Below are 26,582 nucleotides of genomic sequence, written 5' to 3' on the forward strand. Positions count from 1 at the left end.
ACCAAGATAGAATAGATAATAGAATGTTTTCTCTGTACAAAAGCAAATAGACTGAATATTATGAATGTAATTCTCATCTGATAATTGTCCTTATTGTATATAGTTTTACTATTTAGAATTAAAACTTTTCCTTTTGATTTAGACAAAAAGGGGGGAATGTTGTGTGATATTTGTGTACTGTATGAAAATATATTGCTGTGATTAGCTTAATTGGTTTAATAAAAGGATGAATGGCCAACAGCTAGGTAGGAAGTATAGGTGGGACTGTTGGGGAGGCTTCTGTCCTGCCCAGTCCTGTAATAAACACACAGAAACTATATTATTTGCAGTACTATTTGGCCAATAGCTTAAATATTTCTGGTTAGCTCTTATATCCTAAACTAACCCATTTTCATTAATCTATGCATCACCATGAGGTCATGGCCTATGAGCAAAGTTTCAGTCATCTTCTGTGAAGGCATCTGTCTCCCACAGGTGGCTACACGGCTTCTCTCTGACTCTGCCTACTCTTTCTATATATCTCTTTCAGCCTAGCTTTACTCTGTTAAGCCACTGGCTGAAAGCAGCTTCTTTATTAACCTATGGCAATAACATATTCACAGCATACATCACCTCCCACATTATAGGACATACAGGAAGAGAGAAAGAGAGAAAATGGGAGGAGAAATCTAGGTACAAGAAGGAGTTCCCAACCAATGTGGAGGAAGCATGGAGAGATGTCAGTATGGAGAGATGGGGTACTGAGTCATGCAAAGGAATGTGAATTAAAAATATGGGTTAATCTAAGTTGTTGGAACTAGTTAGGAACAAACCTATGGTAAGGACATGGTTTCATAATTAATAATAAGTCCCCATGTCATTATTTGTGCGCTAGTGGCACAAAGAAGAATTCATATACTTGTAACAATTTTTAAAGAAACTGAACCTCAAATATATTGTGTTTTTTTTTCTTCTTAACTAATTCCCTGAGGTGGGTATTATTCAAATCTTCCTGTAGGGATATTTCATTTGTATTTTAATAAATAAAGTTTGCCTAAAGATCTAAAAGGAAAACAGTCCCTCTGGTCAGCCTTACAAACCATGCAGTTGTGACACACACTTCTAATACCAGGAGCCACAGTGGTTTATCATATGAACCAGGCAGTGTACACATTTAAACCCATTTCTAGGAGAAAGCTCTCAGACATAGCCTCATTCTGAGATTACTAGAGGCAGGATCTCCATTTCAGACTGAGGTAGAGGTAAGAGCCAGTGACTGGCTATTTTGCCTTTCTGACATTCAGGCTGAATCCCAACATCTGTCTCTGGGCTTTTATTACTTGTGCTACATCATCCACTTGATGGCATAATGACTGGCTGAATAGAATTCTAAGTAGAAAAGTTGAACCAGGAAACCATATCTCATATTCTTTAAGGTATTGTATTTTCCTTTCTTTTTCTTTCTTTCTTTCTTTCTTTCTTTCTTTCTTTCTTTCTTTCTTTCTTTCTTTCCTTTTCTTTCTTTCTTTCTTTTCGTTTGAGACAATGTTTTGCTATGTCAGGAATTCATTATGCAAAGAAAGTTCCATGGGAGAAATCTTGCCTCTGCTTGGAATTATAGCCATACACCACCACAGTCATCTTATGTTGCCTTTTTTATTATGAACACATAACATCTCAATTGTGGAGTATCCTATACAACACTGGATTTTATGGAATAAAGGACATTGACTTTCTTTTTCATATAATGTGATAGGCTGTGAGAATAAAATTTTATTTTTCTCTGACATTGCACTAATATTTTCTTAATGTGTACAATCTCATCCTCAGAGTTCCAAATCAAAACAAAATTGTATAGGACAAGCTTTCCCAGAAAACACATAACTTAAATTATACAGATATTTTATAATCTGTCCATTTGTACAAATGGTATTTAATGATTAAAAGAACAATTATAACATAGTGCAAAGCTTTTGTCTAAAAATGACAGGCCTTTGTTTTAGAGCAATTTTCTCTCAATTGAAACATTTTTCCAGGATGGTGTGAGAACACTTGTAAGACTCAGGAAGTAAACAACTCAGAAGTCTCAGGAGGTTCCTGAAACTACCAAGGTTAACAAGGTCTCTCCCCAAAATATGGAAGCAGTAAAAAAGTATTGAAGGAGGGAAGAATGACCATCTGAACTGCCTAAAAGAGGCTCTAAGACCTATGAGGTTGCCTGCAGGTCACACAGTGAGCTCCAGGGATGCAGTTTCCATAATTTGTCAGTCAGGTTGAGGTGGACTTCAGTGATGTAGCTGCCTCTGAGCTGTCCTTGCTTCTGTAAGGAAGCTCTCACTCATGCCCCTGTAAGCAACCCCTATAAACTCATTGGCTCACTAATTTGGACTTTAGTGGTCTCATTATTTTGTTCTGTAATTGATTGTCTATCTCAAGTAAATGGGTCATTGTTTTGATCTCTCCTGGAGATGCTTCACACAACAGCTTCTGGTGGGGTTTTTGGAATATTCGTTTGCTTTTATATTCTTTGTCATAAGCACATGAAACAAATCTGTGATAAGAAAGTTTAAGAAAATCTGAGGAACAACTCTTCTTTCTTTCAATCTTGTCTGAGGCTGGGTGGTAATTGCATTAATCATCTCCCTTTTCTCTGCTATTCAAATGAGAATAAGAATTCAAATATGTATTCTTGTTCCAAATCAGGGCAGCTTACTGAATAAGTTAACAAGAGAAAAGAGTTCAATTTCCAATGCCATTATATAGTTTTATAGTTACTTTTACATATTTGTAACTTTTCTTTCAAAAGCCATTGATTATCAATCATAAGTGCATCAAAAAATTAGAAGACTGTTATTTCAAGTACTCGATCGCATCAGAAGTCTGTGTATCCATGTATGTTTGAATGTATCTTTGTGTTTACCACAACAGTGTATCAAAGTCAGAACACACTTTCAGATGTTGGTTCTCTTCTACTTGTTCCTCCTGCTATTGACTACAGGATAATTGCCTGTGAGCATCCAGGGAATCTTTCTCTATGTCTCATATTCACTTATGAAAGATGGGATTATAAACTCGACTTCTAAGAGGTTTGATATTTTTGTGGGTTTGGGAGATTTAAACTTGGGTCTTTATGTTTGTGTGGTGGCAAGCGTTATACTTACTGAACAATCTTCCCAAACATATATATGAAAACATCTTGTCACTCATTTTCTGTTCATTGACCATAGCAATCCTAACAATTTCAGAATGCCTTCAGTATGCTAGAAAAGTACCTTCCATGTGGTCTGCCTGACACATTAGCTGTTTACTTAAAGTACAAAATATAAGATTAAATCAGAAGAACCACTCATCTCTGAGATTATATAACATAGTTCTTTTGTCCAAGACCCTAACAAATACTGTGAGAAATTGATTTGAAAAGGTGTGTGACAAACTTGTTATTAAAATAGTTCTGAAGGAGTTATTTCCCTGATATTATGCATATCATATAGAAAAATTTTGCAATATTCAAACAATTTACAAACTCAAAGTGACCACTATTACTCTATCACTTAGTAAGGTTTTTTGAATTCCTTGTGTTCTGGTGAATTAGGAATGAAGCATAGAAGGACAAAGAAATTAATAGAGAAAGCAGATGAAACTTACAGCAAAAATATACCATGAAGTGGACACTGTAATTTTCATAAGCCTACTTAGCATACCCCTCAGTACTCTCAGATATGTCACGATATGTTTAGAGAAAATGAAAATACATGCTGACAAACAGAATTAAAACTCAACAATGTGACAGTCACATACACAAAACATTTTCCCACAAAGTATTAAGAGCTACATAATCACTTCAGATTTTTTGTTATTCATAGCAATTCTAAGTAAAAGTAAAGGAAATTGCCTTAGTTTGCTGACTTTTAAGACATATTTTTGTCTTTATAGCTGTTCACTTGTCAACATCCCTCACTGTGCTTTTGTTTTCTGTTGTAATGATTTAAAGGATATTTTCAGTGATAGAAAAGACAGCAACAATTTTTTAAAAACTCAGGAATTACCCTAAATATCTTCTCAAGAAGAATTATAATTATAACTTTAGTATACTTTTTAAAAATAATCCACATAGCTGGGTGTTAAACAGCTGGAATCACAGTTATTCTGGAGGGAAACAAGTTCAAGTCAATCCTGGGCAACTGTAAAATTGGAAAGTAAGACAAGGTCCAGGGATGTGGCTCAGCAGTATTTATCTAGTATGTCTGAGGCCTATTTCTGTTAACTCTAAATAATGAATAAATAAATAATAAAGAAACTAATAAATCATCATCATTTCAAACCCAGAGAAGATGTTGACATTGAGATCATAATAAACATTCATGAAATAGACAGCGAAACAGATGAATCATAACCGTCTAGAATGAAGAGGGGAAAACACAAAGAATGGCAGCTGGATTGAATATTTCTAGGGAGGTGGAGTCTTGTGGAAAAATATTTTAACAGACTCTCCACCACTGTGTGCACTTCAAATGGAAATAAAACATCACAGAGGAAAAAATTACCACTATAGATTTCACGTAGTTAACCGATGCTGTAGTCTCTGGGGTAAACAACAAGCAAGGCCAACTCAAATCCAGCATTTAAATAGTGACCTTCAAATGTCCTTTCACTTTCTGATCTTCTCTAGAAGGCATCTAAGCTGGTCATCAGATATGGTGTAGGATTGTTGTGGAGTATTGTAACAAAACCAGACTTGAGGGCTATTTCCCAAATATCCCCATGCCCTAGAAACTAAATGTACACTTTGAACCAAATGATTTCCCACCTGGTATTAGGGCAAATTCATGAGACTAAAATGTTTAGTCAATAAAGGGAAATTAGTGCAACCTACATTATTCATTATTAAAAATTCCTTTATTAGTCGATGGAGAACATTTCCCCTAATACATGGGTGCTGCTGAATTATGGTCATGCACCTTGGCCTATTATTATTATTATTTTTTTCATTTTACATACCAACCCTAGTTCTCCCTCCTTTCCCTTCTCCCACCCCTACCTCCCACTTCCTGCCCACATACAATACTCAGAAGGGGCAGAACTTCCCTCGGAAAGTCAATGAAGTCTGGCATACCAAGTTGAGACAGGACCAATTCTCCCCCCCCCACACACACACCATATCAAGGCTGAGCGAGGGACCCTACCGTAGGGAATGGACTTCAAAATGCCAGTTCGTGCCCTGGGATAAGTCCCCATCCTATTTCCAGGGCCCAATCTAACAGATCAAGCCACGTAACTGTCACCCACATTCAGAGAACCTAGTTTGGTCCCATTCAGGTTCCCCAGTTGTTAGTTCAGAGTCCATGGACTCCCACTAGCTTGGTCAGCTGTCTCTGTGGTTTTCCCCATCATGATCTTGACCCCCACCCTTGCTCATATGATCCCTCCTCCCTCTCTTCAACTGAACTCCAGGAGCTCATCCCAGTGCTTGGCCGTGAGTTACTGCATCTGCTTTCATCAGTTACTAGACGTAGGTTCTATGATGACAATTAGGGTAGTCACTAATCTAATTATAGATGAAGGCCCATTCAGGTACCATCTCCACTATTGATAGGAGTTTTAGCCTGGATCATCCTTGTGGATTCTTGGAAATTTCCCTAGTACCAGGTTTTCTCCCTAATCCCATAATGGCTCCCTCTCTCAAGATATCGCTTTTATTGCCCCCCCCCCATCTGTCTCCCAACTAGGCCATCTTGAGACTTCATGTTCCCATTCCCTAACCCCTCTCTTCTACCCACCTCCCAGTTTACCCAGGAGACCTTAACTATTTTCCCTTCCTAGGATCATCCATTCTATCTAGCTTCCCTGAGGTTGTAGATTATTATTTGCTTCATGTCTAATATCTACTTATGAGTGAATACATATCATGTTTGTCTTTCTGGGTCTGGGTTACTCACTCAGGATTTCTTTCTAGTTTCATCCATTTGCCTGCAAATTTCAAGATGTCATAGTTCTTTTTTACCACTCTGTGGTACTTCACTGTGTAAATGTAACACATTTTTCTTTATCCATTTTTCAGATGTGGGGCATCTAGGTCGTTTCCAGGTTCTGGCTATTACAAATAATGCTTCCATAAACATAGTAGGGCAAATGTCCTTGTGGGATGTTTGTACATCCTTTGGGTATATGCCCAAGAGTGGCACTGGTGGATCTTGAGGTAGATTGATTCCCAATTTTCTGACAAACCACCTCAGCCTACTATTTTAATAATAGCTGGAAAATTCAAGAAATATGTATATGTTTTAACATATGTCCTCTTGTAAGTCAGTGAGTGTCTTTGAAGATGTAAGGACTTTTACAACATACATATTATCTGTAGCATAGCTATTCATTCTCCATTTACAAAAAAAATCAATCCCTTCATTTTATGGACTTTTGCTAAAACAGACCAGGACCTTTGGTGAAATTTTCCTATAACTTTTCTATCTAAAATATTAAAGACTCTGGTTGACAAGCTAGAGCATTCCTGGCATAGATTTTTCTTTTCTTAGAGTACTCTCCTCAATTTTGACTTTTAACTACTCTTTAGAACTTAACCTACAACATTAAAATGTACTACTTTAGTTACTTGGGGCTCATTAGCATTTTCTTCCTCTCTTTCAGAACATACAGGTTTAGAAAATCTCCAAGCAGCTCTCACTCCATGTCATGGTCACTGAAGTCCTCCCTCAGGCTTCATATATATTCACTTCCCTAAGTTCTCTAAGCTAAAAACACAAAGTTAAAGATGCAGTGCCAAGATGTACATATGAGTGAGAACATGTGCCATGGACCCGGGATACATCCCTCAGTGTGTTTCTGGTGGATGGCCCCATACCCAGAGATATATGCACAGCACAGATTGGTCAATTAAAATAAAAAGACGTATAGTTGACTGGAGTGTGGGGCTACATCTGGGAGAAGTTAATGGAAGAGTTTGTGGTAGATATCCTCAAAATCCATTATCTGAAATTCTTAAACAATTAATAAAATATTTCATTAAAATAATAGGAATGTCAACTATGTACTTCTTGAATTAAGTTCTATTTTCATCCAGTGAACTGTTTTATTTTGTCCAAAGTAGCTGACATTTAAGTAAGTATGACATTGGGGAAAGACTTGAGTATAAGTGGCTACAAGTCTATTTGCAGTCTTTTATAATAGCATGTTGCTAAGCTTCTACAAGTTGCAGATGAAGAACGAAGTGTCTATTGAAGGCAATCACAACTTCCTTCATCGAGGTGAACAGAAAGTCTTCAGGTTGAAAACAGAGTATAGAAGTTGAAGCACAGTAAATAGATGTGAAAACGTAAGGTCTAACCCCATTTCTGCCTATTCAAGGAGCTTTACTGAACCCCGACTTAGTCTGCTGTTAGGGTAGGGTAGTCTGTATAGCCACTTTAATATCTAACAAAATAGACCGCAAACAAAACTAATCAAAAGAAATGGGGAATGACACTACATACTCATCAAAGGAAAAGTCTGGAAGAGGGGCCAGAAAAATTGCAGGAATCAGAGGGGATGGAGGCCACAAGGAGAACATGCCCACTTAGTCAACCATGTTGGCACCTACGGGTTCACAGAGACTGGAGCAGCAAGCGAGGAACTGCATGGATCTGCAGCAGGTCCTCTGTAGACAGTCTGATGCTGTGACTGTAGCTTGGTGTTTGTGTGGAACTCCTAACTGTGGGAATGGGTGTGTCTCTGACTTGTTTGCCTGCTCGTGGGACTTTTACCTTGTTTTGGGTTGTCTTGTCCACTTAACTGTGAGGACTTTTGTCTTCTTGTATTTTGTTTTTTAATGTTTGGTTGTTGTCTCTTGGAGTCCTGCTCTTTTCTGATGAGAGGACAGGGAGTAGATCCTGGGAAGAAGGGAGGCTGTGTGTGTGGAAGCTGGGAGGAGTGTAGTAAGGGGAAACTGTGGTAGGAATGTATTGTGTGACAGATGAATGAGAAGAATCTATCTATGAGAAAGAGAGAGAGAGAGAGAGAGAGAGAGAGAGAGAGAGAGAGAGAGAGAGAGAGAGAAATTTGGGGGTAGAAGGAGCTGTCTGTTTTTCCTGGCTGCCCAGAACCAAAATAGAAACTGTATTAATTAAATCACTGCTTGGCCTATTAGCTATAGCTTCTTATTGGCTAACTCTTACATCTTAATTTAACCCATTTCTATTAATTGATGTATTGCCATGTGACAGTGGCTTACCAGCAAAGTTTCTGCATGTCTGACTCTGGCAGCATCTCTATGACTCCACTCTCCTTTCTCCCAGCATACAGCCTAGCTTTCCCTGCCTAGTTCTGTTCTTCCCTGACATAGGCTCAAAGCAGTTATTTATTCATTAACCAATAAAAGCAACACATAGACAGAGGACCTCCCACACCATTTGGGCTGAGGGAGCCTGTGGTGTATTTTATTGATTGACAATCAAATGATGTGCATTAACCTATCCACAGGGAATGGTGCCAACCCTGGGCTAGTGGTTCTAGTTGCTCTAAGAAAGCAAGCTGAGCAAGTCGTAAGAAACAAGCCAGTAAGCAGCACTTCTCTGTTGCCTCTTCATCAGTTCCTGTCTTCAAGTTCTTGCCTTGAATTCCTACCCTGACTTTCCAGATAATGGACTACAAACTGTAAGATGAAATAAACTCTTTCCTTCCCAAGCAGATTTTGGTCATGGTGTTTTATCACAGCAACAGTTATCCATACAAAAATATTTTATTTCACAGATAATAAAAATTAGGCCTAAAGAAATAAACTAGCATTTCAAAATACACACTTAAGTGCACAAGTTGCTACTAATATCTGTAAGGAAATTAATAACATAGGCAATAAAACTAGGACCTGAAGCGAGAAAGAGTAGAGCCACTACTTTGCTGTGCTGAGCTATGAAAGCATATCAAGTCGTGAATAATTTATAGAAGATCCTAAGGAGAAATGAGGGTGTGAATCAGAGAAAAACATGAGGTAATGTAAAGAGCTGCCCTTAATACACTCCCACAAAATTATAAAAATTTGGGAAAAGACGGTTGTAGGCAAACATAGGATTAGAAATTTAGTGAATTATAACAGAACTTTCATGGCGGAGAAGACACGTGGGTTATTATAAAAAATGTTCTAATAAAAGTTCAACTAGTCACATCCTCCAGGCCAGTTTCTCGCATCCTGAAATGTAATGAATATAATAATAACAAAGAAGGAGCTGGATAAGAGTAATGCTTAATGTGTCTATTTCACAGATCAGAATAAATCAAAGTTGTCACACTGTCACAAGTAGTATTTACTAATTATCTACAAACTGTGGTGTTTTGTCCAATCTTTTCCTTTTTGTTACAGTATGGATTTGAGCAGAACTTCTCCTTGTTCTTATTGAAAACAAATTGAAAGTTGCCATAGCAACGCTTCCCTTAACAAAAACTCCTGGTTCATTCATTCATACGTGTGTGTGTGTGTGTGTGTGTGTGTGTGTGTGTATGCATTCCTTATGTACAAATAGTATTTCTAGGCCACAGGACAAACTACTGATTTAACATTCTGAAAGGTAACCTTGTATCCTGTGCTTTAACAAACATATAGTATTCGTGGGTGATACATTTTCTTATAATAGATCCTGGTCTCAAAGAAACTAAGTTTTTGCTAGACCTTGAGTCCAAGTTAGTAATATCCCTTTAGATAATTTTAAGTCTTTTAGTTAGCCTGCCATTCTACTATGTGTTCAACTTGTTTAAGTTTAAACTGCCTCCTAGACAACCATGTAGCTAACCTTACTATGGCTTGGATTTCTCATCCAATCAGCATGTATAGCCAATGTTTAGTGTATGATTACTCTTAAGCTACATACTCTTTCCATGACTCTGACACAGAATAATGCATTGCGTATGTGTGTGTGTTTGTTGTAATTATTTGCTGAAAACAACCAACAGGTTGAAGGTAACTAACAGAAGACAAAATCAATATTTGACAAATATTGTGAACAAAATGTGGACATAGGTTAATGAGTTCTATTCTCGGACAGCTGGGAAAGTAACGTCTTTCCTTGGAAAAACCTGCTCAAGTTATTTTCTTTAGTAAAATATCTTTCCCATGCCGTGTTTTCTGTGATATTCAATAAATAAATAGCAAAACCCACATGAATAGGTGGAGATATCAAGGCTTTCTTGACACCCATTCAGAGAAAACTGCTTCCTCTTGGTTAAAAAAAAAAAATGCAATCTACTGTTGTTTGCCAAAGATTAGAGCATCACATCGCACTGTGTCTTAAGAGCTGATCCAGCTGGTCTGTCAATCATCTGCCTTGGAAACCACCCCTGAGGAAACATAATTCACCTGAAGACATGCTAAGGATGAATAGTTACCTTCCTAATGAGACAATGTACTCACTGATCCTGAGCCACACCCTTAGCACTGTGGCATATGAAGCTTCCATTAGGAAGTACACTGTTAAGCCTGTCCATTTTCTTGAGTTCCAGCCCAAAAAGGCTTAACATTTCCTTATTTATTTTAATCTTTTACTTTTGGATACTGGACCTAAGCCTAAGCTGTTTTCCCAGACACTTGGATTTACTCACCTTTGTCTAAAGCTAATCAGCCTTGCACAGTGCAGCTGGCGTCTTTACTAAGTAGGAGTTCACAGACATCATGAACTAACTGCCCATTTTCCTGGACTCTGACTCAGGAAGACATGGCTTTCTCTTTCTTCTTATCCGTCTCCCTTCTCCTGGCAGAGTCTAAGGTTACCGATTGATTGTCTTGCTGTTTTTCTCTCACATTCTATGAAAATTATCCATAAGTTTTTGTTCAAGTCAGTTTTGAAATTATTTTACTAATGAGACCAAGAACTCACTGAAGGAACCCTGACTTCCTGGTGATGATAACCATTCTGACTGGAGTGATATGAATTTCAATGCAGTTTCTATTTGGTTCTCTAAAATTCTAAGCTTCAGGTAGAGTTGGAGAAGTGTTCAGGCTAATTCCTATGCTTCTCTGACTGACAGTTTATTCTGGTGCTGAAAGCTCAGAATAAACTACTTTTGGGAGTTTACGTTGTCCACCCATGCTATCTTTACACTAGGAGCTCCTTTTCCTTGCATACTAGACACCTGTGCTAGCCACACTTAACTCTGCTGCCTATGGACTATGGGTTGGTTCTTCCACCTTGCCTATGTGCCCCACTCTGTACACACCTAGAAGACATATATATATTCTAGTCTCTGTCATGTGTGAATTTCCAGAGATTTAGAGGTTATTTCCAGGAGACTTCAGAGGTTAAAAATAAGGTGGTGCCTAACTTTTGTCAACTGTCATGGATCAGTTGTCCTTTAAGAGAGAGAAGACCCTCAGGTCTGCACTTGTGCTGTTCAACACATTAAAGAATCCTTCAAGGGGCATCAAAATCCTTACTCCAAGGAAAGAGGACTGACATTTCCTCTTGGATTAATTTGGCTAAGAGCAAGCCCAGATTTTAAAAGTTTAAGAAAATATATATAATTATCAGCCTACTAGATGACATATAATTTGCCTTAATTAATCTTCAAAACAAGGCAAGGAAGAAAAATGTCATCTCAGTGAAATAGTTGAGAAAACTGCAATATCACCAAACAATTAAACTGAGATTGTCAAGAGAGGACTGAACTAGCATTTCAATCCATGACTTGCTAAAGAATGCTTGTATTTTAAGATGCGTAATATTTCACCATTAATCCTGTGCTTGACATGATACCAAATCTCTCTCTCTTTCTCTCTCTCTCTCTCCCCCCCAAACTCACTCATGCTTACCCACATGCCCATAAAGATGCACACATCTATACCTATACACTTGCACATATGTGCACATACATATTCATACACTTACACACAAACATACACACCTGCACTTATATGTGTGCAAACACATTTAATAAATCACATTTCATGAACACCAATATGGCTTTCTCATAATTTTTTCATAACACAATTCCTATCATGTATTTGTCCAAGTAAAATAAAGCTCTCTTTCCTTGATGCTGTTGCTTTATGTACTGTTTGAAAAATCCAGGTTACACAGCAGTTATAGCAGGGGACAGACCTGATCAGCCACGGAGATGACAAATCAGAGAGAGACAGTGTCAGACAAGAGAAGAAGCGGAGCGTGGACTTGTTAGTTTGATTCAGTACTGACAAAGGAGACAACAGGAGTCTATCAGCCTGAAAACTGAAGCGAAGAAAATCCATTTATCAGTTTCACTGCCTCCCGGATCTTTCCCATGTACTCTAAGTCCAACACACAGGATGCCAACATCACTAGGGTTCCAAGAATGACTGATCTACTGCAAATCAGTGAGACCATCAACTTCATTCCATTTATTGAGGTAATGCATTTATTCATCTCAGTATGCCTTGTGCCTAACCGGGGGCTTTTAAAACATTTGTTGCTCAATAAATTTTATTGAAAGTTGAGAAAAGATGAGTAGACTCTACCAGAACTAAATAACATTTTTCCACTTTTGAGCAAGGATCAAATATTTTAGAAAGCCATTAACTTTACCTTCATATTTTTATAAATTGTGTATGTGATGTGTGTGTGTGTGTGAGTATATGGGTGTGTACATCCAATTGCTGCTTCCCTTAGAGGCCAGAACCTCAGGTCTCCTGGAGCTGGAGTAACATATAATTGCTATAGGTGATGGAACCTGAACTTGGGTCCTCTGGAAGAGCAGCAAGAATTCTTAATCACTGAACCATCTTTCCATCCTGATTATTATTTTTAATTATATGCATGTTTATTACATACCCACAAATGCCAGAATAGGGTATCAGATCCCCTGAAGCTGTAGTTACATGAGGTTATAAGCCACCCAGCATTGAGTGCCTGGAACAGAGCTACAGTCCACTGCAAGAACGGCACACAAGTAGTCTTAATCACTGAAATGGTGTAGGACAATGGTCTGTATTCTGTCAATTATATTTTAAATAAATGCTGATTGTCTAGTAGCCAGGCAGGAAGTATAGGCAAGGCAACTAGGCAGGAAGTAGAGGTGGGTCAATGAGAACAGGAGAATTCTGGGAAGAAGGAAGTAGTAGGCTGCAGTCCTGACCCAGCCATAGATGAAGCAAGACGTGACTGCCTCGCTGAATGAGGTACTGAGCCACATGGCTAACATAGACAAGAATAATGGGCTAATATAAGTTATAAGAGTTAATAAGAAGCCTAAGCTAATGGGCCAATCAGTTTATAACTAATGTAGACCTCTGTGTGATTTCTTTGGGACTTAACGATTGCGGGTACTGGGCAGGAAAGAAACCCCAGCAACACTGAGACATCTGCCCACCCTTATCTTCATAGAATCTTAAATATCCCACTTGCATCACAACACACACACAATAGAAATAGATGAATGTCAAGAAAATTCACATGGAATAAGTCAAATTAGTTAGAACTTTAAATGCATATAAAATAAATTCCACAACAGTTAAACACAAACAAACAAAAAAATCTGGAGATTGATATTTTTTTAAACTTCTTTTGCTGAGGTTTAGATCTCCAATAACAACATACAATTTTCCAGTACCTCTTTCATTCAGTTTCTAAGCAGAATTCCACACTATGAAGCATTTTATTTTCCTTAAAGTATTCTTGCTCTAAGATCTATTTGTCTTGTAGTCCTTAGCTTCCTTCTTTTTATTAGGCTATTTCTCTACCTAACCTAAAGACATAGTCTCTTCAGGATGGGCCCTGAGCTCTCCTGTCCTTTGCTCTTGTTCCGAGGGAAGCCCTCTATTCCAGGCCTTGGCTATAAAGGAAGTGTCAGCAGTACTTTTAAATTAGACCTATCAGTGCCAGTCTCTTAATTGTAAAATCAATTTAATTTTCTTCATGCTCATATAATTGATTGTGCTTTTAAAAAATCTTTTAAGTTTTTTGAGATTACAATATAATTATAATATATTTATATTTTTAAGATTATATTTTATAACTAAATATTGTAACTTTGAGATTATTATATAATTAAATTTGCCATTTCCTATTTTTTACAGTGCCTTCCCCCAATTTCTCACATATATCCCTCTCTGAAATGACAATAATTGTTAATGTTTCTGCTTTAGAGTTTTAAAAATCTAGGTTTAAATTGCTAAAATATATATAAATGCTTGCTTTATATTTTAAATTAGATATCTCCAGAAATACCCAATTCAATACACTAAAAGTGAACTTGCCATTCTCTTTGTATATCCATCAGTTGCCTTTCCATAACTCCTTAATATAGTTAATAGTACATCTTTATAATTTGGAAGATACTTGAGAGTCAAAGTGTACACATTTCTCTCCATCACCAACACATCCAACAAACTACTGTGAACTGTCAGTTCTGCCAACAATACACCTCATAGTCTTCTATTCACATTAATGTCTAGCAATGCTCCTATTACTTCTTTTTAGGTTTATGTTTTATTTATGTGTGTATATGTGTGTGCATACATACATACATGTGATTATGGATGCATCACACATCCTGAAACCAGAGTTAGAGGTGGTTTTGAGCACCAACCCAAAGATGGGTGCTAGGAACTGAATTTTGGTCTTCTGTACCTATTATTAAATCTTTCATGTTATGGCTTTTTCAGTCTCCATGGTGTGCCTGTTGTCACATATGTATATAAAATCAGACAAAGCCTAGTAGCAAAAGCCTGTAGTCACAGAAACCCTGAAGAGGAGGCAGGAAAGTTGCAAGTTTAAAAAACTGCTTGAGCTACAGAATGAATTTGGGGCCAGCCAGGGCAACTTAGTAGAACCCATTGCAAACTATAAAGCATTGGTGTGGGAGTGATAGTGACAGTGACAGAGCCCTTGCGCAGCATGTCCTAGTTGTGTTCCCCTACGTCACAAAAAGAAATAGACTAATAAATAAAATAAAACCCCAAAGACTTACTACAGGAACCAAAAAACAAAATGTAACGTATGGATATAAATGTCAAGTAAAGATAAAGTATAAAACCAGAAAATGAGCTGGAGAGATGGCTTCTTCCAGAGGACCTGGATTAAATTCCCAACACCCATTTGGTGCCTTGCAACTGTCTGTTCCAAGAACGCCACACCCTTACATGAACAAAACACCAATGCAAAATAAATAAATAAATAATTTTTAAAAATCTTTAGAAAAAGTCAGGAACCATGAAATTGAGACCTAACTAAATTGACCCAAAAATATGCATCTTGTAAAAAGACTTTCAATTTCAAATATATAGGGAACAAAATTAATAAATCTAGGTTACTGTCATAAAAACTTGCTGACCCCTTATTTGAAAGTGTCATGAAATGCAATTGTTGGCTTAATCAGCCAGAGATTACATAAGAGCCCCAATAAGGGATTTCCTTCCCTAAATTGATCTCAAGAACTTTGTCATTCCTTGAGCATTCCTTGAGCCCCGTAGTTTCCTGTCTTTCCCAATAGACTTTCTTGGCTTATGCAGAGGCTGATTCCTTTGTGGTTCTTGCAACATCTAAGGCCTGTCTCCACGTGGATTTTTCAGCTTTCCTCTTCAGGGAAATGAAGGGCACTCAGCCACTGAGTGTCCTCTACCTTGGAATGCTCGCTTCTTCCTTCAGCATGAGAAAACAAACATACAATGCTAAACATAGTATTGTTTGCAGGTGGAAGAGAGCATCATTGCTTGCTTTTAACTGTATTTCATTATTTGGTGCTAAACATTAAACATTTTTTTGTTTTGCCTTTTCTACTCATGCTTCCCGGGAAAGGTCTCCTAAATGAGTTTTGAATGTAATCTATCTCTGGCATAAAAGTCATTATAAGAAAGGAAGCCAAGGAATTCAAATGAACAAATATAGGGTACTGTAAGGCCCCACCATGGAGGTCCTAACTCAGGGATGTCCCGTGGGGTTCAGGTTGTTAATGTGTGTTTTTACTAAGTATCTCAAGTGATTCTTCTAGGAGAGTCTAGAGGTGCATTGGTAGAGAACAGTTAAGACAGGGATTTTATAATTTTATTTTTTATTTAAGAAGTGAGGCAACATTAAAGCCTAAAGTTCAGAGAGAGATAGAGATAGAGACAGAGAGAAGCAGAGAGACATAGAGAGAATGAAGAAAAAACCAACTCTTTCTCTCTAAATATAGTGTTTATAATTTTGGTAACAATCTGGTATTCTTTGTTGTAAGTTGGAATTTGGGTACTGATTATTTTACTTAGTGTTATATATTATTTTTCTGTGTCTGTATATTTAAAGACTGCACCTTCTTTGCCATTGCAAGCAATATTTTGATGAATCCAACTCTGAGATTTGTTTTACATTTTGGATTGTATTGCTAGAAGTAGAATTGCTAGGTTAAACAGTATGAGATTTAAATGGCTCTGCATACTAATAGTGTTCCAAGACTGTTGTCCTAATTTGTATTGAAACTATAATGTGAATTGTCCTACTTTGTATTGAAACTATATCATTGCCAGCATCTAGTATTTTAACTTTTAAATGTTTGCAAATTTAACATGGAGGTGAGTGCACCTCATTGCTTGTTTGTGCATTTCTAAGAATCATTTAAAATTATCTCCTTCTGCCCTCTGTGTAAGCTGAAAAGTTGACAGTCAGCAGATTCATGACCCTTCTGCTTATAAATACACACTTCCCCAATTGCTGTCCACCATAACAAATTTAAATTTGTGACTTTTGTGTTCAAAGTCCTGGATAACTTCTTCATCTCTTCCCTGTGTTGAGTTTATATTTTAATCCATTGTGAACACCTTGCTGTTTCTGGAAAAATGCCTTTTGTACACAAGAAAGTTTTTATGCACGAATATATATATTTTAACATATATGCACATATTATATATTAGAACATATCTTTATACTATAAAACATTCTAATATATCAATTTTATGAGAAGCAATAGGATTAAAAGATATTAGTATTTCCCAGTGTAAAATGAGCAGTTTGTATATTAGATGTTCTTATTCTCTGCAATTCTAAAAGATAATTTTTAAAAATAGTAAAAACAAAAATACACAAATGTGTATAACTGTCACATGTGTACTATGAGAATAGTATTTATTTGAAATAATTAAATTTAATGCAAGTTTTTCAATGAAAAATATACTTTTAAATAGCTCCAGTCATTTTTATTATTTATTTATTGTTATTTTATTATTCAACTTATTTTATGATGTTATATTTTACCAAAATCTGAAGACAGTAATAGTATGCGTCAATTTTAAGTTAACTTCCCTCTATAAATGAAAATTGAAGCTAAACTAACTGTGTTCATCGGTTCATGAAGCCATGAAGCCTGTGAGCACTTGCATGATAGAGCTAGTACTCAAGCCATTGGTAACACAACTCTGAGGAAACTGCTGGTGTAAATATACATCATTAGATAAGTGTTTTCTTAGTTCAGTATCCATTTAAATCAAACTCATGTTAAATCATGAAGCTTAAGCTTACTAAAATGGCATCCTTTCCAGTGATAATTAGATGGTTTTATGCATTCAAGTCAATTAATTTTGAGAAAGGAACCAAAAAGAGTCGAAGCTTAAACCTTGGGAGTGATCAACATATAGAAGGAGAGAACAAACATGTTTTGGCACATGCGCTCTGGAATCTCTGAATGATTTAATAAACATTAAGCCTTATAATAATATATTGTAATTCCTGTCCATGAATGGAAGCCATTATCCTTCACTATTTTTTAACACTTTAGACATTGGCATTTATGAACAAAACTTAAGTGTTTTTAAGCTATTATTTTATGAATCATTGTAAACGGGAGTTAAATAATATTGATATATTATATAATATAATAATAGGCTGATGACAAATACAGGCTTACATAAAATACCCAAGTCTTTGCAATGTCACCTACCTACTGCATTAGTTCTTAAATTGGGGAGATATCTTGCAAATTATAAAAATCCAAGAATGTTAAATTCCACAATGTAAAATATCTCCATCTTATTTCAATTATCATAAATTATAAACCCTACTTTTAAAATTATACCTGAATATATTTTATTATATACAACATATACTAATATTTTAAGCTGTGCAGTTATGCATAGGTTTAAAAAGTATATAAATACACATAAGACTTCAAAAATATTAAATTTATCTTTGATCAAAATTTTCCCAAGAAGAATCAAACCATAATTTTAAATCAGGTATATTTTTTCATAGCCATTAAAAAGAAAAGTATAAGAAAGAATTATTTTGCATTTGAAAGTTATCTTAATGCACAAATTAAATAATTTATGTTGTCTGCATTAATTATTACAATTACATGTCTATATGTATTGATTAAACAATCATAGCAGAAATGTTCACCCGACTGTCTTAAATTTGTGCATTAAAAAATTTAGGAAAACATACATAGATCCACCTGGAAAGGGAAAATAGACTAGATTGCCTGACAAAATCGGGAGCATTGGGTGGGGAGAGAAGGGAGAATGGAAGAGGAAGACAAGGGGAGAACGGAAGGGGTAAGCAGAACTTGAAGGAATGGGATAGAAGAGATGGAGGAAGGACAGAGATGAGAGCAAGGAAAGAGATATTTTGAATGAGCGAGCCATTCTGGAATTAGCAAGAAACCTTGCACTAAAGAAATTTCCAGGATCTGCAAAGATGACCCCAGCTAAGACCCTAAGCAATAAAGGAAAGGGTGCCCAAACTGGTAGTCAAATTGATGAATATCTGTAAATGTCACCACAGAACCTTCATCCAGCAACTGATGGAAACAGAGGCAGAGACCCACAGCAGAGCACTGAGCTGAGCTCCCAAAGTTCTGTTGAAGAGTGGGGGGAGTGAGAATATGTCTCTTCTCTCACTGGGTAATTACTTAACTTTCATAATTTATAAAAAAAATCCTTCATACTACTCACTCTAGACAAAAATCTGTAGTATCTGTATTCTGGCCCTTACAAAATACAATTTTAGTTTTCTAGTTATTTAGCTATTATCAGGCTTTCAGTTTGATGAGGGCTAGAATCTTTCTCTGTTCTACTCATAAATAAAACCCTACCATTTGCCTAGAAAATATGATAGATAAGATATCGTTTAAACATAATAAAATACTGATTCAAAACATTTTTCTCTTTGGGTGATATATAGAATACAGCTCCAATAAAATTCTGTTCTACAGAGATGACAATAGAGAAAATAAATACTGGTCTCTTTTTTAATATAATTATCTAGAATTTCAAACAGCAAATTTGCTCACTGAATTCTACCAGTGATCCTGAAAAGCATTTGCAAAATAAATAGAATTATGTAATGCATTGCCAACCTTGGACTCAGAGTAAAGGAAATCTCAAGGACATGAACAAACCATGATGAGGTAATGAGATTGTAACATAGGGAACAAGGATTGGAATAAAAATAAATACCCGAAGGGACTCCTTAGTTTTGTCAGTAGTATTTTCTAATTAGTAGTACAAGAAACAACACTGACTAAAAATAAAGTATTTTTATTTAACATCATCCACAAAAAGTATCAGGGGATGAATAGAAGTGTTCTAAATTTATTTATATATGTCTTTCACTATCCTGTGCTTTACACATATATCCATCCCTTCCTGGTAGAATCGGTTATGGACATATCTGCCTAGCATTCTGTGTTAGCTACTTTTTCATTGTTGATACAAATGTCTAACAAGAAGCAACTTTAAGAAAGAATGTTATATATTTAGTTATGGTTTAAGTAGATACAGTTGATCTTGGTTACCAAGGTATAGCAGCACAAATGGCTTATGTTCACATCCTGATACATCACAGAAAAAAAAAATGCTGGTACTCCACCAGATCTCTACTTTTCCCGTCATTATCCTGTGTGAGACATCAAACATATGACGGTGCTGCCCACTTTGAAGGCAGGTCATAGGACCTCAGTTGATCCAGACTTACTTACACACACTCAAAAGTGTGCTTGGTTGATTTCCTAGGTATTTGTTAGTCCAATGGAAATGATAATGGGAATTAATCGTCAAAACTAGAAATTACTGAAAAATGAGACCACATACTATTCCAGCTTTTGTTCCCTAGTGTTAAGCACTTAATATAAGCTCAAAGTCATTTGTTCAAGTGAATTAAATCTAATAGCTTTGAATTCTGCACAAAAGACCCCAAACAATTTGTTGAGATAAATTTTTAGGTACTTCACAAAAGTATATTGAGCTCTTCAGATGAGGGACATTAACTTTCTTGAGCTACTTAATTATTCTCTAACTCACTGATGCATTTAACTCCTGAATGTGGTAATTACCAAATAAGGAATTGCTGGAGGAGAAAGGAATTAAAATCTACTGCTCCGGGGCACTAAACGATGCCCAGATGATGCAAAACATTTGTTAAAAAATAGATACATTCTTACCAAAAAGTTAGTTTGTAAATTATCACAGAAGGAAGATAAATTTACAAAGGTCCCAAATTCCAGAAGCTTAGGAAAGTGAGCACACCACTGTGCCTAACAAAGTCAAGACAAGGAATATATAAACAACGGCAGCAGTGAAATGGAAACACATTTAAATCCCCTTCAACCACAGTCTGAGTGAGGATAATAGTGAAGCTAACGTGAGCATCATGGCTACCCAAGCAGTAGACAAAGACAGTGAACAGTTCTTGTGAATCAGGGGACTCTGAAAGAAAAAAATCATCTACCTCATAATGTGTTATGAGGAAGCTTTTCTAGACCAAGGCTATCACCAGTCAAGACAAAAATGGATATGAAATACACAAATGATGATTAGAAAAATGAGCTTTTGGGCTGATGGGGAGCCGAACTAGAGCTAAATCTTCAATCCCAATGACACAGTATGCAATCACTGATGCCTCAACTTAGAGTCCATGTGCTTCCTGAAAATTCACGACACTATTAAGATAAAAGAAACAAACTTTAAGCATCAGTGCCTTTGTTCTATCTTTAGTGAGTGAAACAGTCATAACTTTAAGGAGTAATGGAAAAATTCATTTTCATTATACCAACATAGGAATGGAGATGAAGAGACAGCACTCAGTTCAAGCCTTTTCTCACTGAACCCGAGTATCAAAATCCACCTTCAAAAGTAAGTCAGACTTTACAGACATTTCTCTCAAGATCTTTCTATTAAGGCCATTCGCAGACACTATTCCCTTCCCAAACTACCCATCAGAGATCAGAATCCAAACCATAATCCCAGCAGTCATCTAGAAGTAATGGCTAAAAAATGAAGCAACATAATTCAAAGAAAGCAGGCGAAGAGTACCCCTGGGTATCAAACACCTGCAAGAGGTGTATTAGGAGGCTCATTTAGCCATGTTTAAACTGGGATAAGAACCAGACAAGCCTCTAGGAAAGAAGAAGAAAAAGAAAGGGTCTGTGATTAGGGGTCGAACATGCACAAAATTGAACCAAAGCTGAGGACTACCTTGGCTTTCCTTTCCAGTTTCTTCCTATCTTATTCTTTCTTTCTTTCTTTCTTTCTTTCTTTCTTTCTTTCTTTCTTTCTTTCTTTCTTTCTTTCTTTCTTCCATAACAATCCCAGCTTCCCCTCCTCTTCTCCTGCTCCCCCACCTTCATTCCACCCTATTCTAACCCTAACACATGAACTGAATTTGTGGAGTCCATTCTCTATGGAGAGATACCTTGCTCAGCCTAGGCACGAGGTGCTGGGAGAGCCTTGGTCCTGTGTCAATAAGGTGATGGAGCAAACTTAATTGACTTCGCAAGAAAGGACTTAGCTTCCTATCTTATTTTCAAACTAAGAATTACCATATTTAAAGATTAATAACGACAAATGAGAAGTGGCTAAAGCAGGAGCTAAAGGGGTCACTTTTCAATAGAAAACAAAAATATTAAACATGTCGTATCAAGAAATAACACTGTATTAGGTGAGTTGGTGTTATAAGATCATTGTGCAAACAGACCTGGTCTCAGGAAGCTTCAACCTAGATGATACATGATCAACAAGAAGGAAGCATCAAATCATTCACTAAAAAATTATAATTATATGAAACTGTAGACAACAGAGTGGCAGGTAAAGAGAAGCAAATTAATAAATAGACAGAGCAAATAGTGGCTTCCATAGGACATCAGAGAAGCCACACTGATAAGGGAGATTTGAGCAGATTAGATGAAGGTGTTTACAGCAATGGATTGGATATTTGGTAGAAAAGCATTTTAGGTGGAAAGAGTATAAGAGAGTAGAATTTGACATCAGAAAGCTGGTAGCTGTGCTAGTGTAGTAGGCAAGACAGACTTTTACAAAATCATTGCAAAGAACTTTGCATTTACTCTGAGAAAAATGGAAAATTACTGTAATGTTCTGAGCAATTAGCAACTAGATATCTTCTACAGGGAAACCCTGGTTTCTATGTTGAAAACACAATTAATGGAAAAGGCAAAGACCTATCACTGATCCAGCTACAAAGTAAATGTAATGGGTACTCAAGCAAGTTCAGAAGATAAAGAGTAGTTGATCTGGGCTATAATTCGATAGACACCGTGATATACTGAAAATGGGTTGTGAGGAGAGGAATAAAGAATAATTCCAAGGTTTCCACTCAGAGGATGTGGGAGAATGGCTGTGGTGATTTGAAAGAAAATGGCTCCCAAAGGGAGTAGCAATATTAAGCAGTATTAGTGGCCTTGTTGGAGAAAGTATGTCACTGTGGGCATGGGATTTGAGGTCTCTTTTGCTCAATCTTCCATCAGTGTGACTGTCAGTTTGACTTCCTGTTGCCTGCAAGATGTAGCACTCTCAGCTCCAGCACTGTGTTTGCCTGCACACTGCCATGCTCTCCATCATGATGATAATGGATTGAACCTCTGAAACTGTAAGCGAGCCACCCCAATTAAATATTTTCTTTATAAGAGTTGTTGTCACAGCGTCTCTTCACAGCAATAAAAACCCAAACTAGGACAATGGCTTTCATTAACTCAGTGGGAAAATGATGCTGTTGCACAGAGAAAGGGGAAGATAGAGAGCTCTATTTTGGAAGTGCCAAGTTTAAAGCATCCATCTTGTGCATGGACAGATGTTACGTAGTGCACAAAATATATGTGTCTGAAGTTCAAGAGAGAGATGTAACCCTCTCTGATGGCAGCTTTTATCTGGTGCTGAAAGCCAGAAAGAGTTCAGAGAGTACTAAATTCACCAGAGAAAGACTGAGAAAAGTAGGGAGAGGAGAGGCCACAGTTTGACAACTACAGCAATGAAAGCCAAAACAAGAAGGGAAAAGAAACCTGACAAGTTTCAACAAGTACAGACACACCAGGATGGAGGAATAAGCAAGTGTGAAGTCTGACAAATAGTGTTAACAAGATAGAAACAATTGATAGCTGTGAAATATGCAGGTTTTAGAAAGGTAATAGAGCAAGTAAATGTGAGAAAGGACTTGGTAAGTTTAAGAAAGACTTGGGAGGAAGTCTTGAGGACTGAATATGGCAGACAATGAAGGCTGATGAGAAGCCAAGGACAATGGCACTAGGTTTTGATCCTAATACATGAACTGGCTTTGTGGGAGCCTAGCCTGTTTGGATGCTCACCTTCCTGGACCTAGATAGAAGTGGGAGGACCTTGGACTTCCCACAGGGCAGGGAATTTGGACTGCTCTTCAGTATTGAGAGGGAGGGGGAATGGAGTGGGGGAAGGGAGAGAGGAGTGGGGATAAGGGGAGGAGAGTGGGGGAGGGGGCAATGTGTGGGAGGAGGGGGAGGAAATGGGAAACGGGGAGCAGGTGGAAATTTTAATTAAAAAAGAACAAAAATAGATAGATAGATAGATAGATAGATAGATAGATAGATAGATAGATAGATAAAAACAATTTGGGTAGCACTCAAGGCAATTAGAGGGAACAGAGAGCCAATCTTCATGTTAAATAATGTGGAAATTTTAATTAAAAAAGAATAAAATAAAAAAAATCTGGATGAAATCAAAAGAAAGAAAGAAAGACTTGGGGGGAAGTCTTGAGGACACTGAGTGAAAGCAAAGTCTGCAAAAGAGTTGGTGCTAAGAGAAAACATTAGTAAACTGGGAAGAAGCTGAGCTAAGAGTAAAGGTTTTGCTCTTAAAGCTAAGATCTGAGATACTTTACTCAAATGAAATCAAATCCTGAGAAGAAATAGAGAAAACTCCTCAATGAGTCCTTGAATAGTTGTGAGGTATAGGGGACATGCTGCAAGAAGAGGAATGTAAGGAGAACAAGGCACCTTCTCTGTGTGTGTTCTGTAACAGAAAAGCAGCAAATGCGCTTGTGATGCCAGGAAATGTGTTTCTTGCCTTTGAAATGGTATGTCAGTTATGTTAGGCCTTAGCCAAAGTTGGTTGCTTCAACGCTGCAAACGTGACTTTGGGTGATTGCCCAGGTAGCTAGTTGTCTCTGTGATTTGTTGCATGTTTTGGAAGTTGTTTGATTGCACTTCCTAATTACTCAGGTAACATTATTTCCCTTCTCAGAGCTTCGATGGGGTTGAAGACTATATAAATGTAGTTACTTTCCACTCATGACTTGGCCAAGCTATTTATTATACAAGCCCTAAGCTAGTTAGAATAGGATATTTGTACTTATTGTATATAATTTCATAGTAGGTTTAGAACTCACTTACTTAAACAAAAGGGGGAGGTGTTTCGGGAAGTCCTTATGCTCCTCCAGCCAATAGCCACTGAGATACCAGCCCATTGGGGCGTGGTCTCTCTCCCTTTAAAAAAGCGGCCACTTCCCTCCTTGCTCTCTCTTACTTCCTGCTCCGCTTTCCACAACTAGATTCCCTTCCTGTTTGCGTAGAGGGCTGTTGTCTGTGACGGTGATCTGTAAGTTTTTTTCCTTTTAAATAAATAACCATTTTATTAATCATAATTCCAAACTGGTGTTTGTGACTTATGCCTTCACCTTCAAAAGGGGAATATGGATATAAGAAATTGAATTCCTAAATTTAATGATGAAAAAGCAAATAGAGAATGTACACATGAAAATGAGTTGTCCAGATGGGTGGTGGTGGCACACGCTTTAATCCCAGCACTTGGGAGGCAGAGGTAGGATCTCAGGTGAGTTCGAGGACAGCCTGGCCTACAAAATGAGTTCCAGGACAGTCAGGACCCACACAGAGAATCCTGTCTTGAAAAACCAAAAAGAAAGGAAGGAAGGAAGGAAGGAAGGAAGGAAGGAAGGAAGGAAGGAAGGAAGGAAGGAAGGAAGGAAGGAAGGAAGGAAGGAAAAGAAAGAAAGAAAAAAAGAAAGAAAGAAAGAAAGAAACAAACAAACAAACAAACAAAGAAACAAAGAAAGAAAGAAAATGAGTTATCCAAGCAACCTGGAGATATCAGATACAGGCACAAAGAAATATGAATATGCAATCAATCAATCAATGCTATGTTGTTGTTTCCTCTCATTCTTGACTTTATTTTTCAAAAATTAAAAAATCCAAACAATAAAGATGAAAGCAATTGCCTTACCCAGTGAGTTTAACTGCATGTGTCCGAAGTTTTTTATACTTTTCTGATTCTTCATTTGTGCTGACATGTCTGTATATCCCTGTCTTATAGTAGAAGAAATCCTCATGGACTTGCATTATGGCTGAAATAAGCCCAACAGGATAAACAGCACGGTTACAAAAGTACATCTTCAAAATCTCAGAAGTTCTCCCAGAACAAACAACAGTTAAGCTGTGGGGAGTGGGGTCTAAGAAGAGAGCACACCTGATTTTCTTCTTATCCATTAGAACATTACTTATATACAAGTTTTACATGTAAAATGTAGTTCAAGCTTTTCTTTGTTGGGTGCTAACAAAAGAAAACCACATACAAAGGAATATTCTGGTAGAGTTTCATCTTTTCCGCTCTGGAGACCTGAGTCTGTGCTGCACTCCTTAAAAACCAGAGCCTGTGCTTCCTAAAACCCTCCTTCATTCCTTCTCTTAAATTTTTCTTTTCTATTTCATGTAGTGCTTTGTGAAAGGGCTTGTGCAATTCAGGTTGAAGACTTTAAACTTCTCCCTCAGGAGGCATCTACTGAAGTTTTTTTTTTTTTTTTTTTTTGATATGACTATGGCTATCATGGTAGCTAAGAATGAAGCTTACTTATCTTAGCTCAATATGTGCTTTAAATAAAGTCAGAATGAAGGTCACTACATTTGCTAGATCCTACGGTGATGTTCATGCTGCACAGGGAAATGTGGTTTTTCATCTTCTGCTTTTAGCTCCGTTCTTTAGCATTCAGGGCCTTTGGGGGACTCTAAGTGTCATTGAAAGTTGAATTTTCTTTACCCACTATAAAACAGATCCCCCACAGGTTTTTAAGAATTTTTAGGTTATACTCTATGCAAATTTCTGCTTTCTGCAGGTTTTAGAGAAATGTTCACAGTGTTATTTACTCAAGGTTCCATCCATTTGACATTTTTTTTTTTGTCCCAAGGCAGGCAGAAATGCTGTAAGTTAAACCAGGCTACCGCAAGCAGGCAATCAAATTGCATCTACAAAAAGAACCAAATGGCAGTCTCTTCATTCACAAAAATATGAAGATATTTCACCCAATGATTTTCCTCTTCATATAACCATTGACTCATTTAACCCTTACCGTCAGCTCTGCTTTAGGTACCATGAACAAGGTATATTATGACTGCTATCAAACACTGCCAGCTGAAGC

The 26,582-nt window shown here is 37.0% G+C and overlaps 1 protein-coding gene across 2 annotated transcripts in view; it reads right to left on the bottom strand.

Annotated features, from left to right (window-relative positions):
* Positions 1 to 26,582, bottom strand: part of Tinag (tubulointerstitial nephritis antigen) — an 81,513-nt gene that overhangs the window by 16,912 nt on the left and 38,019 nt on the right. For both annotated transcript variants that reach the window (XM_057768171.1, XM_057768172.1), the window contains exon 9: positions 25,394 to 25,514. In XM_057768171.1, the coding sequence (XP_057624154.1) occupies positions 25,394 to 25,514 (121 nt within the window). The remainder of the gene's footprint in view (positions 1 to 25,393; positions 25,515 to 26,582) is intronic.

This window comes from Chionomys nivalis, chromosome 4 (genome assembly GCF_950005125.1).
Source record: "Chionomys nivalis chromosome 4, mChiNiv1.1, whole genome shotgun sequence".
Taxonomy (NCBI): domain Eukaryota; kingdom Metazoa; phylum Chordata; class Mammalia; order Rodentia; family Cricetidae; genus Chionomys; species Chionomys nivalis.